This window comes from Stegostoma tigrinum, chromosome 16 (genome assembly GCF_030684315.1).
Source record: "Stegostoma tigrinum isolate sSteTig4 chromosome 16, sSteTig4.hap1, whole genome shotgun sequence".
NCBI classification, from domain to species: Eukaryota; Metazoa; Chordata; class Chondrichthyes; order Orectolobiformes; family Stegostomatidae; genus Stegostoma; species Stegostoma tigrinum.
The window spans coordinates 19,003,156-19,019,606 of NC_081369.1; the positions used below are offsets into that span (position 1 = coordinate 19,003,156).

General features: G+C 40.7%; 1 protein-coding gene across 1 annotated transcript in view; it reads right to left on the bottom strand.

The window, feature by feature from the left end:
* carmil2 (capping protein regulator and myosin 1 linker 2) overlaps window positions 1-16,451 on the bottom strand; it is a 175,759-nt gene that overhangs the window by 123,403 nt on the left and 35,905 nt on the right. Inside the window, exons 4-6 of the mRNA XM_059651643.1 lie at window positions 12,178-12,237; window positions 1,681-1,802; window positions 569-666 (exon numbers count right to left, since the gene is read on the bottom strand). Coding sequence (XP_059507626.1) covers window positions 569-666; window positions 1,681-1,802; window positions 12,178-12,237 — 280 coding nt within the window. The remainder of the gene's footprint in view (window positions 1-568; window positions 667-1,680; window positions 1,803-12,177; window positions 12,238-16,451) is intronic.

Consider the following 16,451-nt stretch of genomic DNA (forward strand, 5'->3'; position numbering starts at 1 on the left):
TATCAGCAAAATACAATTATGATGCACTGCTGATTTAAAACTAATAATAAAACAAAGAACTGCAGATGCCGAAGATCTGAAACAGAAACAGAAATAGCTGGTGAAACTCAGGAGGCCTTGCAGCATCTGTGGGCCAGAAACAGAGTTAACATTTCAAGTCCAGTAACTCTCGACCTGAATCAGCAGTACTGATTTACAGTCACAAAACTTGAAAGAGCCACTGGACTTAAAACGTTAACACGCTCTTCTTCCCAGAGATGCTACCATACCTGCTGAGTTTCACTAGCAATTTTGGTTTTTGTTTAAAACTGAGAAGTTTGGTTTCAACACTGTCTTGAGACTTTTAAACACAAAATAATAACAGGAAAGGATATGTCTTTTGCAATACAAATTGACTTTTGTTAGGCTTGTTTTTCAGGACAGTTTCAAGCACTGTTCTATTGGTACTAGTCCATCTACTAGATTCACTCCTTTTAAATTCGTATATTATAATCAGACATAAACAATGTGTTGAGCCTGAGAAATGGGTGAACAATTTGCTAAGCAGAAGATTAGCTCATTTACATACCACATGGCCCCTGATTGGAGTCAGTCTGTTCTTCCAGTGCTAAAGTGATTTTTTTTATTCTCTCTTGCAACTCCGGGGAATTCTTCCTAAGCAGCTTTCTGAGAAAATTAATTTTAGACATTAAGGTCTTAACTGTCACATTTTATATCAAAGTTCAATCTCATCATTGGTTGTTTAAAGGAATTAATCGTTCTGACTTTATCAAATAGTCACATCATACCTAGAATAGCAGATGATTAGAATGCTTCAATTTAACCAAGGGTTAAGCTAAGTTAAAAAGATCATTTGACGTTTAGATCACAGCCTTTTAGTCAATTTGTGATCCATTTTCTTCTAACTTCTTAACGTGATGACATTCATGCTGCATTATGGTTCTCTGAGTTGAAAACTTTTCAATACCTTCACAAGACCAATCTTCAGGCTAGATTTTTACTGGCATCATTGAGCAGAAACAGCACAATAGCACACTTAACACAGTGGGGCAAAGCTTAAAGTGTGGGTGCTTCAATCCTTCACCCAACCTGGCTGATACCTGCTTAGGTTATGACCAAGGGAGATCAGAAGGAAGTCAGCTGGATTCATCTGCACATACCCTGTTATTACTGAGAGTTTTCTAAAGAAAGTGTTGGAAAGTTAGACTGTAGGGGAAGTGGCAGGAGAAGGTTGGAACATGTCTTCTTGTAGAAGTGATCTGGAAATATTGCTGGTCCAAGTAGAACCAACAACATCTGGAGATACTCAAGATCAGCCACCCATGGAAAATTACATCCATGAGAACATAGAAACAGGTGAACCATCCACAAGTCTCACAGCCAGGATTTGCAGGAGACGGTGTGAGTGAGCAGAAACAGTCTCGCATTGGGACTGCAGTTGCCTACAATGGAAGAGCCTTCGTGGGGCTCTTTGCTGCTCCTGCATCAGCCACACAGCCTTCATTTACATCATGGCACTGCTGCCAAAGTTAGATGTTCCATCAACTCCAACCATCACTCTATATATTTCAAGTAGGCTTATAAGTAGCGTAGACCATTTGAGTACGATCTCAGATTGTAAAGCACAAAACAGTAAAAGAGAGACACAAAAACAAAAATTCCACTTGGGGGCTGACTTACCCAGGTGATGAATCTGGAAATATTTTTTTGAGTGACGTGGTGACATGACTAACCACCTGCTCCAAATCTTCAAGGGACATGAGTTTCAGTTGGTACGAAATTTTCTCAGTTTCTATGACAACCTGTGGTGAAAGACAGTTCATTCATTTCCAATTTAATTGTTAACTGATTTACCACCTGCCTTTTATTTTGAGAAAAGCTCCATTACATCATGGGCAAAACATCAATGATAAATTTGGGATTAACATAGGTGCATAGATTAGATTCATGTAGAGATTAGCCATCTACTATATCCTTGACTAGGAGCTCTAATATTTAGTCAGCTGAGATGGTAAACTTTCAGCAATAAAATCCAAAATGTCATCATCCTATATACTGTTGCTTGAGTAATATAAAATCCCTCATTCCTTTCACTGACTTTTTCCCCAATTTTCCTCCCTCTTCTGAAGCTGCTGACTTTCCTGTTGCATGAACCATTGTCACTGGTTTCCTTATACAAGTAATTGTCATTCCAGAGTGCTCCTTAACAAGTTTTGACAAGGTGGCATGGTGGTTTATTGGCTACCATTGCTGCGTCACCGCACCAGGGGCCCGGGTTCGATCTCAGCCCCGGGCGACTGTCTGCGTGGAATGTGCATGCTCTTCTCATACACAGTCCAAAGCTGCGTAGGTTAGGTGGATTGGCCATGCTAAATTGTCCAGTCGTGTCCAGGGATGCACAGGTTAGGTGGACTTGTCATAGTAAATGCTGGCTTCTGGGGATAGCGGAGCTGGGCCTGACTGAGTTGTTCTTCGGAGTCTCAGCACCGACCCAGCAGCTGAATGGCCTCTTTCCACATGTAGGGAATCTATCAGTGTATTTCACTGTGAAACTCTATTATTAGGGATTAACCCACTCCTTGCTCACCCAATGCCAATGGGTACTTCTGGACGGTTTTCTGGATAGCAATCAGGAGTTACACATTCATTAGCTTTCTTAGCCAGGCTGCTATTTATCACAGCCCAACTGCTGCCCTGGCTAAAGAAATTATTAACTCACTGGGCTATTAAGTCAGCAACCTTGATTATAGGTACAGTAGTTACAATAGTACATAGATTATAAATCCACAATCTCATATGTAACAGAAATAGTGCCAGCCTTTTGTTTTTGAGAAAATAGGAAATTCCTAAATATCTAATAGGGAAATACGTATGTTAAAGATATTTTTCATCCTATTCTGTGCAGACACTGTTATTGTCCGATTTATATTCCTTTCCTATGCTCAAATCTAAAATTTAATTAGCTGCTGTTTCATCTTAGATGGTAGCTAAGTAACTGAGCAATACAGGACAGAGGGGCCCTAGTCCTGGCCCTCAAGTGTCAGTCTGCACTGAGTTAGCCAATCCTGTCCATGTGGAAGTAGGAATCTCAATGCACTTCCACTAAAACAAAAGCAACAACAGGTCAGTTCTTCCCAAAATTGAATGTTATCCTGTTATCCTGACTAGCAAGTCTACGTGTGGGAAGAATAGCATTACAACTGGCTTAGGGGCAAATATTGTTGATATCAATAGTCATCATCCAATCTCACATGAGTAGTATGGTCATTTGAGCAAGGTGTGGGACAGCAGCTGGGTCCAATGGACCAAACAGTAGCGTGGCATCAGCACTTTCAGGAAAGAGTAAACTGGTTAAAAAAAAGACTTAAAAAAGACTCCAAAGTCCTAAAGCTGATTAGTGAAATTAGGATATAAAGTACTCTCACATAGGAGAAAATAAATAAGATTGATTAACAGTAAATCATCCGTCTCCCAAAGAGACTAAAGAGGGTTGATTTAACTAACGTTTGTACCTGCACCTATTGGAATATAATAGGCTGCATGCCAGAATATGCACTCCAGCAGGCAAGGAAGCAAATTGTTATAAAATCATTCTTCAGTATAGAACAATATTATCATTGCATCATGAATGAAATTTCACATGTCTGCAATCCTAATCAGGGAACATTTTTACAATAAATCAATCTGGATGAAAATTGCAGAATGAACTGTCTGTACAGTATGCTCAAGAACAGAGTCAAAATATGAAGGGAGAGAGAACGTTTAACTAGAATTTACTGGTTATGCAAAGCAGTGTGACGCATATCTGCCCAAGAGATAATAGGTCTATTTTCCATTGTGTACATGATAAAATCTTTTGACTTGTGCAAATTATTTCCTGCTACATTCTATATCGAACCAACAGGTATATATTGCAATTTTAGGGGTTTTACTGCAAAGTAAATGTTATTCTGCTCAATGAACGTCATCTTGAACTTTGTTTCACAATTTATACATACCTGACAAATATAAGCCACAAATCTTGAGCAGTACAGTACTTTATCATATTTCACCTGAAAAGACCCACTTATTTGGCAATTTCAAAAAAAACAGTTCTCTGCAGATTCTTTGACCCTTTCTGAGAGGCATTAACTTCAACACAAACCTGGAACTAGCTGATACCTATCTGTAGGCTATGGCCTTTATGCATTTTTGAGTACATCAGCCTGTTCCATTGTGAGTTAAATGGGAGGTCAGAAACAGGCCCAACCCTCAGTGCATGATCGCTTATATGGAGGGATCATCTCATAAGCAAAGCTTAATAGGTTGGGACTCTACTCACTGAAGTTTAGAATGAGAGGTGATATCATTGAAACATATAGGATTCTTAAGGGGCTTGACAGGGTAAAGGCTGAGAGGATGTTTCCCTCATGGGAGAAACAAAGACCACAAGGCACAGTCTCAGAACAAAGGGACACCAATTGAAGATTAAGATCAAAAGGACTTTCTTCTCTCAGATTGTTGAGCATCTTTGAAACTCCTTGCCACAGAGAGCTATGGGGGCAGAGTCCTTGTGTACATTTGAGACAGAGATAGAAAAATTCTTGATATGTTGGGGAATCAAGGGTTATTGGGAAAACACAGGAAAGTGTACATGAGGAATGTCAGAGCAGCCATGATCCTATTACATGATGCAGTGTATTTGAGGGGCCGAATGGCCTACTCCTCTTTGTATTTCTTATGGTCTTATACCTGCTCTTTCCTACAGTGGGTTGGTGGATGACAATCAGTACCAGAAGCCAGACTCTGTTTTCCTTTATTGAAGTATAAGTATTGGGGTCAATCTCTGCCTATATCAGATTCGAACTCATTATTTCCCAGTCTCTCTGACTTAGCTACTCTCTTGGGGATGCTGAGGCAAACTGCAGTACTTCTAGCATTAGCCAAACTAAAAAGAAATTAATCCTGCATGTGCTGGGGACTGAACCTGGGACCAGAATTCCACTTTCTCTTTAAATATTAGGCAAATAAAATTCGAGTTATTTACCATTTTCATATTTTTGTATAACATAGCTAAAACTTTCTAACTATACAATACTTGAAATGCGGATAGACCATTGACTTATATTAATAGCAACTGTTTAAATATTGGACTGTACTTTTATTTTTTATTGCAACCAAACATTTTGAAACAGATTCTTAAATGTAACCATTTATGAACCTTCTCTTAATCTGCATTTGGAAATATACATACACAAGCAGTATTTCAAGAGAGCTGTTTGGCAGACAATTGAAGAGCAACTGCTATCTCCATTTTCTCTCTCTGAAGAAGTTGGCACCTGATTCCCACAGAAACAGCTGTTGAGAACCATAAAGGAACTAGGAATTTTTAATAACTGCAACAGTCACTGTAACTGAATACATCCAAGAAACCAACTAATTGGCATTAGCCTCAAGCTAAAGTCATACACCTCCAAAGAAACCAAAATCATATTGTTCTTTTATTGTTCTTTATACTGGACACTATTCTCCTTTAATTTTGTATCTGCACTTGACATACAAGTAGGTTAACGGAAAGACTTGGCAAGTGGACTTAACTGTGGACAGATGTGAAATTGCCTATTTCAGCAGAAGGAATAAAAAAAAAGCACATTATATAAATGGTAAGAAATTGCAAAGTTCTGAGATGCAGACTGAGCTGAGCTTTCTAATGCATTAATTGCAACAAGTTAGTATGAAGGTACAGCAAATAATTAGGAAAATTAATAGAATGCTACCATGCAAAGGGAATTGAACATAAAGATAATGCTTAATTTATACAGGGCATTGGTGATACTACATTTGAATTATTGTGTACAGTATCAGTATCCGTATTTAGGGAAGGACATAACTGTGTTGAAAGCAGTTCAGAGAAGACTTACTCGTCCAATACATAGAAGACATGAGTTATCTTATAGGAAATGTTTGGACAGATTAGGCTTGTATTGGCTGGAATTTAGAAAAGAAAAGGGCAATTTCTTTGACATTTAAGGTCCTAATATATCTTGGCAAGATGAAAAAGGACATTTTCTCTTGTGGGAGAACCTTAAACTAGGAGTCACTGTTTAAAATCAAGAGGTTTCACTTTCATATAATTTTATGTCATACATGTGGGCTCACGCAACTGCACAAAGACTTCAAAATTATTTTTCTAGACCTTAAAATTTAATAATTTTGCTCTTTCTTGCTACAAGAGAGCCTTGTTGATTAACTCCAGATTGCTCACAGCAAATATAGTTAACTAGAATGGAATAAAATCCCCACAGTGAGGAAGCCCATCAAATTTACCCCAACCCTCTGAAGAGCTTCCCACCCAGACTCATCTTCCTAGCCTATCCCTGTAACCCTGCATTCCCCATGGCTAATTCATCTAACCTACACATCCCTGGACACTATGGGCAATTTAGCATGGCCAATCCACCAAATGCGCACATCTTTGTACTGTGGGAGGAAACTGGAGCACACGAAGGAAACACATGCAGACATGGAGAGAACGTACAAATTCCAGACAGTCTCCTGAGGGTGGAATTGAACATGAATCCTTGACGCTGTGAGGCAGCAAGTGCTAACCACTGAGCCAACTTGCTACCAAACATTTTAAATTGGGGAGATGTATAGCTTCATGCAAAAAGAACATAACATCTTTTTTGTGAACAACTGAGGAAGTTGAACAGAGGGGAGCCAACTCACACCTTCCCACTGATTTGTATCATCTTACCTACATTGACCTGAATCTTGTAAACTTTAACATCGAAATCCTTCTGAATGTATAAATCCATAGGTTAACCAAGAGCAACCAATGCAAATTTAGTGAAAGCAAATCATGTTTGAGGAATTTAAGGATATTTTTAAGATTTGATCCTTATTTATTGAATAAAGGAGTGGTAGTTCATGTAATATATGCAGATTGTTTAGAAAACAGCTCTAATAAGATGTGCCACTGGAATTGTTACAAAAATTGACAGCTACAAAAATGTCAATAAAAAGTCGGTTGATGGGTAAGAAACGTAAGATTAGAGTTATGCAGATTAAGAAAAAAGCAATGAGATTATTTTTAGATTTCTTGAGCAATCAGCCCCCAAAGACTCATTTGCAGAAAATGATCCTTTTGTGCATTGAATCATCCATGGATTCAGAAGTTCTGGTTTCATTTCACCTCTATGTTTAAAATAGTGACTCCTAGTTCAAGATTCTCCCAAAACAGGAAATGCCTTTTTCATCCTGTCCAGATATGTCAGCACCTTAAATGTTAAAGTTGCACTCTTCTAAACTTCCAAATCTAGCCTGTCCAAACTTTCCCTATAAGACAACCCATCTATTCCATGCATTGGACGAGTAAACCTTCTCTGAAATGCTTTCAACACACTTCATCATCAATCCTCGACTACCCATTTTGAATTAGATAAAAACTTTCTGTGCCTTACTCCAAAGCGCCAATGTATATTCAGCCTGAAAATCTGCAAACCACTGACTGCAGCATTTAAGCTCAGTCAAAATTGTGATTCATTGTTGACCACAATTGCTGGCTCTGAACAATGCAAGAAAGTCCGATGTTTTGGACACCATTAACAATTGCCCACACCACTAAGGGTCCATCTAAGACAGTTACACTATAAAATTGGCTGCATATTGTGGCGTAGGTCAAGACTTAGAAAATTTGGGTTACAATGTAGCATCCGTAGAATGAATAGAATAGAATACCTACAGTTTGGAAACACGCCATTTGGCCCAACAAGTCCATACCAACTCTCTGAACAGCATCCCACCCAAATTCACCACCCCAACCCGCCCAATCCCTGCAACCCTGCATTTAGCATGGCCAACCACCTAACCTACACATCTTTGGACTGTGGGACGAAACCAGAGCACCTGGAGGAAACTGACTCAGACATCGGGAGAACATGCAAACTCCATATAAACAGTTGCCCACGGCTAGAATTGAACCCTGATCCCTGGCGCTGTGAGGCAGCAGTGCTAACTACTGAGCTGCCATGCTACCCCAAAGTCCAGTTCTTCACACAGTCCTTCTTGTGCCATACTTATCATTTCCTGATACCATTTAGAATAAGAAGGGTCACAGGACTAAGCCCTGGAGTCGTCCATGAATATCTCCTTCCAGTGTCAAACACTTACAGCCATTCCATGTTAACTATCTTCATTCGTAAGTCCACTTTAGCTCTTAGTTTTTTCTACCACATTAATAATTTCACATTTATTGACATTGTATCCCACCTGCCATGTTTTAGCCTATTCACTTAGCTGGCCAAGTCCTTTCATACTGGTTGCATTTTCCTCACAAGTTGCATTCCTACCCAGTTTGGTGTCATCAATGAATTTGGAAATATTACAATTGGTCCTCATCTCCAAATCATTTACATAGATTGGGAACAGCTACGGACTATTACTAACCTTAGTCAACCCACTGGTAGAAGTTTGCCATCCTGAGAGAGACTCATTTATTCAACTTTACTGTTTTCTGCCTGCTAAGTAAATCTCAATTGATTATATTTCCCCAAATCTACACACACTAATTTCATTTACTAATCTCTGGGTAGGACCTTATCAATATTATTGAATCACAGAAACTCTACCATGTTGCAAGAGGCCATGTGGCCCATTGAGCCTGCAGTGACCCAGTGAAGAGCGTCCCAACCAGACCCAGGCCCTCATCCTATCCCAGTAACCAACATGTACAATGTCCAATCCACCTAACCTGCACATCTTTGGACTGTGGGAGGAAACCCTACTCAAACATAGAGAGAATGTGCAAACTTCACACAGACAATCAACCCAAGGCTGGAATTGAAGGTGGGTCCCTGGCACTGTGAGGCAGCAGTGATAACCACTGAGCTATCGCGCTACTCTTCCACTGAGCCACCATGCTGCCCCTTCCAAATCTTTAGAAAATCTAAATACACTGCATCCACTGGTGCTTCGTCATCTATGCTACAAGTAAAATTCTCAAAAAACTCTTAACAAGTTTGTCAAACATGATTTTCCTTTCATAAATCCACATTGATTCTGCCAAATTTGCCATTCTTTTCTAAATACCCAATTAATACATACTATGTAACAGATTCTAACATTTTCCTTACCACCAACCAAAAACAGTTCTCCACCCTCCCACTTCGTCCCTTCTTAAATACTAGGGTTATACTGCCTGCCTTCTGGTCAGCAGGAACATTTTCACGATCTATAGAATTGTGAATGATGCAATATAAATACCAGCTCTTTCCATGTCATTCTTGTACTATCTGATTATTATAGTTAGAATAGGCACAAGTCTGCACTGATTTATTATTTTACTTTATATTTTCTGATCTCTTTTGAAAGCTTTTCTCTTAAACTGATTTTGCTTGCTATAAATAGCAGACAATCCCATTTCTTCTGACTTTTGAGTACCAAGAAAAACATATTGAGTGTAGTTGTTATTGGGTGAAGTCTTGTATATTTGACTAAGTCTGTAATTTGATGACTAACAATGCATATCCTTAATTCTTCTACTTTATAGAATCTATTTTGAGTCAATATTATGTTTGATTATTCTCCAGACAGTACTGGCATTTTCATACATGCTTCAAGGCAATAAAAATAAAACCATTAAGCTCCTAATTCTTTTGTAATTCCATCGTTTAACCACAAGACAATTCCCTTATTCCACCCCTGCTTGCATCAGCTCCTTCACTGACCCCGAGTCAAAAATGTGAACATTCTTTTCAAACAGCACAATGGATATACCGACACCATACGGACTGCAGTGGTTCAAGAAGGTGGCTTACCATCCCAAGTTTCTCATGGGCAATCAGGAATGCTGGCAAGCATCTTGTTGCCCAATACTCATATTGTGGGAAAGAACTGCTTTTAACAATTCTGATGACAATATTACAGAAATTTCTAACTATATGTGATTGCTATTTAAGCACTACTTTTAGCTAGTACTATTTCATTGAGAAATTCACAAAAATAGATAATAAAAAATATCATTTAAGATCATAATTCCAGTGCCAACCATATAATACTTAAATTCTGTTCTTATGAGTCACAGTGCCATTTGAATCCCTGGAGCTTTTATTAGCCTTCATCATCACCATTATACATATAGCTTTTTTCCCCTGCTACTGATGTTGGGTTGATGTCCTGTTGGAAGGCAGTCCTTCACCACAGGGAAGAAGGCAAGTCAAAGGATGGTTTAAGTGGTTAATTAGAGCATAGTAACTTACTTGGTCTCATAATTCAGAATCCATTTTACCTGTTGAGCCTGTTATGCTGTTGCTTTTCCAAACTCTAAATTAGTTCAAGCAGGTTTATCATAATAATGCTCATACAGCTTTGATGTAACTCAATTTTGCACACCACTGTGCGCTGTAAGAGACAGAGACATAATCTCCACCTTTCTCTCGAAGTTATGTTCTTCCCTCCAAAAAGCTCAGGAATTAGAAACTGGCTACAATAACTGCAATATTTTGGATGGCTTCTCCTTCATTGCTCTCAGTAATAAAGGGGACTGGAGCCTCTTAATTGTCTGATTTTCAACCAGATTTACCTAATAAAACTGTACTTGTTAAACATATTACATAATTATTAAGTAGAGATGTAAACTAGGCAGTAGACAATTTACAAGGCTATAAATTGCAACAGTGACTACCACTGTATGTGAATAGAACTGTATCTGCAGCCCACACACATATCCTCATCATTATTTGTCTGTAAAACAATTTATATTAACATTTAAAGATAAATGTGAACTTCCATACCTTGTCACACACTAGACTATAGGTACTGGAGATAATGGGAACTGCAGATGCTGGAGATTCCAAGATAATAAAATGTGAGGCTGGATGAACACAGCAGGCCAAGCAGCATCTCAGGAGCACAAAAGCTGACGTTTCGGGCCTAGACCCTTCATCAGAGAGGGGGATGGGGGGAGGGAACTGGAATAAATAGGGAGAGAGGGGGAGGCGGACCGAAGATGGAGAGTAAAGAAGATAGGTGGAGAGGGCGCAGGTGGGGAGGTAGGGAGGGGATAGGTCAGTCCAGGGAAGACGGACAGGTCAAGGAGGTGGGATGAGGTCAGCAGGTAGCTGGGGGTGCGGCTTGGGGTGGGAGGAAGGGATGGGTGAGAGGAAGAACCGGCCAGGGAGGCAGAGACAGGCCGGACCGGTCCTGGGATGCAGTGGGTGGGGGGGAAGAGCTGGGCTGGTTGTGTGGTGCAGTGGGGGGAGGGGACGAACCGGGCTGCTCCGGGGATGCAGCGGGGGAAGGGGAGACCCCGAAACTGGTGAAGTCCACATTGATACCATATGGCTGCAGGGTTCCCAGGCGGAATATGAGTTGCTGTTCCTGCAACCTTCGGGTGGCATCATTGTGGCAGTGCAGGAGGCCCATGATGGACATGCCATCAAGAGAATGGGAGGGGGAGTGGAAATGGTTTGCGACTGGGAGGTGCAGTTGTTTGCCACGAACTGAGCGGAGGTGTTCTGCAAAGCAAAGACTATAGGTACTAATGTCTAGACTATAGGGACCTATTTCTCGTATTGCAAGAGTTTTAACAGCAAAGTGCAAATTCCCTTCCTTTAAGAACAACCATCTAAAACTATCCATACCCAGACTGCATGAAAATGGCCAGTGTTGCAAACAGCATGAGTTTAGTGCATCAAGTATTGACTGGGGAAATTCAGCAGATAGGAATAGCAACAGCACCAATTCTTGAAGCTCAGAATATTATAGCAAAACATTCTAAATGATAGCCAATCCCAGTAGATCATTGTATTGGTCCTACTTCATTCATCATATCATATAATGTTATTACAGAGTTTCAAGTATAAGCAATGAAAATGTGTTTTCTACCTTCAATAATGTGTAAACTGAAAGTGCAAGCAATGTTAACCAAGCATTCAGCATACACCTTCTTAGAACTTTTCACAACTCCAATGAAAATAGAAGGTTAAACACAAGATAGCAAATGGATCACATAGAGGTAACTTGCAACTCTTAAATGAAATACATTGCACATTTTGAGGACTTGCAAAAAAAGTCTTATTTTAGCACCTTTCTATTTTTTCATTACTTAACTTAAACATGTTGCTATGTTTAAGAGATTATTCAGTATTAATAGGAGGCTTGCATAGCAAGATTTCAAATTATGATTAATGTGTTCACCTGAGTGTGGTCGACAGCATTGATTGCGTTGATCTCCAAATAATTGAAAGAACTTTCTACCTAGGAGCAGAGGCAAATGCATGAGTTGTTAGGACTGCAGGCAACATACATCAGAACAAGAGGAAGGAATGTTAATTAGATGTGAAAGCTAAAACAATGGTGGAAACGAGGTTCTAAGCTAATGGATCATTCTCTCATTAACCAGCTACAGGATCAGCTACCTACATAACCATGTGGAGCTTTTCACTAATGCTACTAACTCATGCTAATACTACTCAAGATTCATATTTATTTTGTGTGTAGATAACTAAACAAATGAAGAGTGAGGTCATTTGTTTATAGAAACAGCATTGCCTTATATTAATCTAATTAATCATGATACATGCAGAAAAAGGAGGAAGAGTGTGGAGAAACAAAAATATGACCTGATCTCCTTGAAATTAATTTACTACTTCACACCATTGGATATATTGCAAGGGAAAGAACAGTGTTGATTTTCACCTGGGGAATTTTGCGGTAGGCAAAGTAAGGGGCCCATCGATCTGAACTGATCATTCTGAAGACTGAACCATTTTAATTATAAAGTTTTAATGGCTGTGTGTCCCAGGGAAGGTCAAGAGCACTGATACATTTAAATGAACAAAGAAATTGCCCTTGTCTTGTAACTTGCCTGCCAAAGATATGACCTGAAGTACAGTCAATTGAGAATTCTGAAAGAGATTCCAAATTTGAACTTTGGGCAGTTAGAAAATGGGGTATCTAGCAAACCCAATAAAATTAAATATACTGTTTGAAGCCAAGGTGTCATTCAGTCCTATGGAAATGCATGCTGTAACATGCATATTTCTGAAAAGCAATATGTCACAGCCTAAAAACATAGAAAATACACGCTGGACTATGCTAATTTGGCCTTTCAAGCCTACCCACCATTCCATAAAGTCATGGCTGATCCTCTAACTCAGTACCCTGTTCTACTTCCTCCCCATACGCTTTGATCCCTTCAACCCTAAGAACTCTAACTCCTTCATAGAGGGTTAATATTTGTAAAGCAGCTATTGATTTTTCTTTATGTTGTAGTAATATTAGCTTTTAGCCATTGCTAAAGAGAGAATTTTAAACTACATTAAACTTTTGAATGAAGACTGGCCTTATTTTATTGCTAGGTTAATCATAAAGCAATCACCTATTTAAGAAGGGAACTTAATTAATATGTATTATTTGACACTGGTTCCTGATTTTTAGGAAATTGTAATGAGTTATACTGGAGACATGGGCAATGTTTAGTTCTGCAAAAACAGGACTATCTTTTTAAAATTGTGGTTTCTGTGGAAGAATGAGTTGGTGCCAAAATGGCATGGAAACAAAGACAAAATTATAATTAACGGTTTCATGCAGAGGAGTCACAATTATTAAGGTAATGGTTCTGAAGGAGTTAATGTTGATGTTGCAGTACGCTCTGCCCGATGTGCTGATGTCACACAATCTGTGAATGGAGGCAGTTGAGATTTGTAGGAGTTCCTCAGAGGAACAGATGTTGTCTTTATAGTCCTAAGTAATTATGCATAGCAAAGCAATGCAAACTGTACCCATTGCTATCATGCAATAAACTACCTTGTTAAGTAAAACATGTGCCTTTTCTGTTTAGTATCACCAGTTGTTTATCCCCTACCATTGATAATTAGACAGACCCTAGATAATGGCCAAAGGAGGATTAGGGCCAGTAAATACTCAGAAACAAATACGACAATTATACGCAACTACAGTAAAAATATTGAGATAACAAAGCAAGGCAAGACTGATAATAAAGTGTGAAGCTGGATGAGCACAGCAGGCCAAGCAGCATCTCAGGAGCACAAAAGCTGACGTTTCGGGCCTAGACCCTTCATCAGAGAGGGGGATGGCGTGAGGGTTCTGGAATAAATAGGGAGAGAGGGGGAGGCGGACCAAAGATGGAGAGAAAAGAAGATAGGTGGAGAGGAGAGTATAGGTGGGGAGGTAGAGAGGGGATAGGTCAGTCCAGGGAAGACGGACAGGTCAAGGAGGTGGGATGAGGTTAGTAGGTAGGGAATGGAGGTGCAGCTTGGGGTGGGAGGAAGGGATGGGTGAGAGGAAGAACAGGTTAGGGAGGCAGAGACAGGCTGGGCTGGTTGTGTGGTGCAGTGGGGGGAGGGGACGAACTGGGCTGGTTTTGGGATGCGGTGGGGCAAGGGGAGATTTTGAAGCTGGTGAAGTCCACATTGATACCATTGGGCTGCAGGGTTCCCAAGCGGAATATGAGTTGCTGTTCCTGCAACTTTCAGGTGGCATCATTGTGGCACTGCAGGAGGCCCATGATGGACATGTCATCTAAAGAATGGGAGGGGGAGTTGAAATGGTTCGCGACTGCGAGGTGCAGTTATTTATTGTAAACCGAGCGGAGGTGTTCTGCAAAGCGGTCCCCAAGCCTCCGCTTGGTTTCCCCAATGTAGAGGAAGCCACACCGGGTACAATGGATACAGTATACCGCATTGGCAGATGTGCAGGTGAACCTCTGCTTAATATGGAAGGTCATCTTGGGGCCTGGGATAGGGGTGAAGGAGGAGATGTGGAGGCAAGTGTAGCACTTCCTGCGGTTGCAGGGGAAGGTGCCGGGTGTGGTGGGGTTGGAGGGCAGTGTGGAGCGAACAAGGGAGTCACGGAGAGAGTGGTCTCTCCGGAAAGCAGACAGGGGAGGGGATGGAAAAATGTCTTGGGTGGTGGGGTCGGATTGTAGATGGCGGAAGTGTCGGAGGATGATGCGTTGTATCCGGAGGTTGGTGGGGTGGTATGTGAGAACGAGGGAGATCCTCTTTGGGCGGTTGTGGCAGGGGCAGAGTGTGAGGAATGTGTTGCGGGAAATGCGGGAGACGCGGTCAAGGGTGTTCTCGACCACTGTGGGGGGGAAGTTGCGGTCCTTGAAGAACTTGGACATCTGGGATGTGCGGGAGTGGAATACCTCATCGTGGGAGCAGCTCGGTTTGCAATAAACAACTGCACCTCCCAGTCACGAACCATTTCAACTCCCCCTCCCATTCTTCAGATGACATGTCCATCATGGGCCTCCTGCAGTGCCACAATGATGCCACCCGAAGGTTGCAGGAACAGCAACTCATATTCCGCTTGGGAACCCTGCAGCCCAATGGTATCAATGTGGACTTCACCAGCTTCAAAATCTCCCCTTCCCCCACCGCATCCCAAAACCAGCCCAGTTCGTCCCCTCCCCCCACTGCATCACACAACCAGCCCAGCCTGTCTCTGCCTCCCTAACCTGTTCTTCCTCTCACCCATCCCTTCCTCCCACCCCAAGCTGCACCTCCATTTCCTACCTACTAACCTCATCCCACCTCCCTGACCTGTCCGTCTTTCCTGGACTGACCTACCCCCTCCCTACCTCCCCACCTATACTCTCCTCTCCACCTATCTTCTTTTCTCTCCATCTTCGGTCTGCCTCCCCCCTCTCCCTATTTATTCCAGAACCCTCACCCTATCCCCCTCTCTGATGAAGGGTCTAGGCCTGAAACATCAGCTTTTGTGCTCCTAGATGCTACTTGGCCTGCTGTGTTCATCCAGCTTCACACTTTATTATCTTGGATTCTCCAGCATCTGCAGTTCCCATTATCTCTCGCAAGACTGATTGTGTCAGTTGAACTGAAATTAAGTTTGATAGTGGAAAAACCAACCTACTAACTGAAGTTATTGAAAATTTAAATTAAATTTTCCTTACAATAAGCTTTACTAAAGCAGTTGGTATAATCATGTAATGAAGATGTGCATTTACTGTTGCATGGACAAAGTGAAATAAATATATACAAAGTGACAGCTTGTAACACGTGTTTGGATTCATTTCGGTTTGGTCAGTCAAACTGTAATATATTTGATCTGAGGAAGAGTCACTGGACCCAAAACATTAACTCTGATTTCTCTGCACAGATGCTGCCGGGATTGCTGAGCTTTTCCAGCAACTTCTGTTTTTTGTTTTGTGATTTCCAGCATCCTCAGTTCTTTCAGTGTTTAATGTAAAATATGAATCATCAACTATTATCTTTATTATGCTTTTTAAAAAAAAATCAATGAACCCTTTACTTCAACGTTTGAAGAATCTCATTGAATTTGATGAGCAGTTACCCATAAAGATTAATCACCCTCTTATACAGGCAATAGCATCTTGATTCTGAAACTGATGTTCCTTATGGAGCTGATGAATACAAATAGGCATGTCCTGTTCAACTCAATGGGCATGAAGGTGCAAAAGCAGA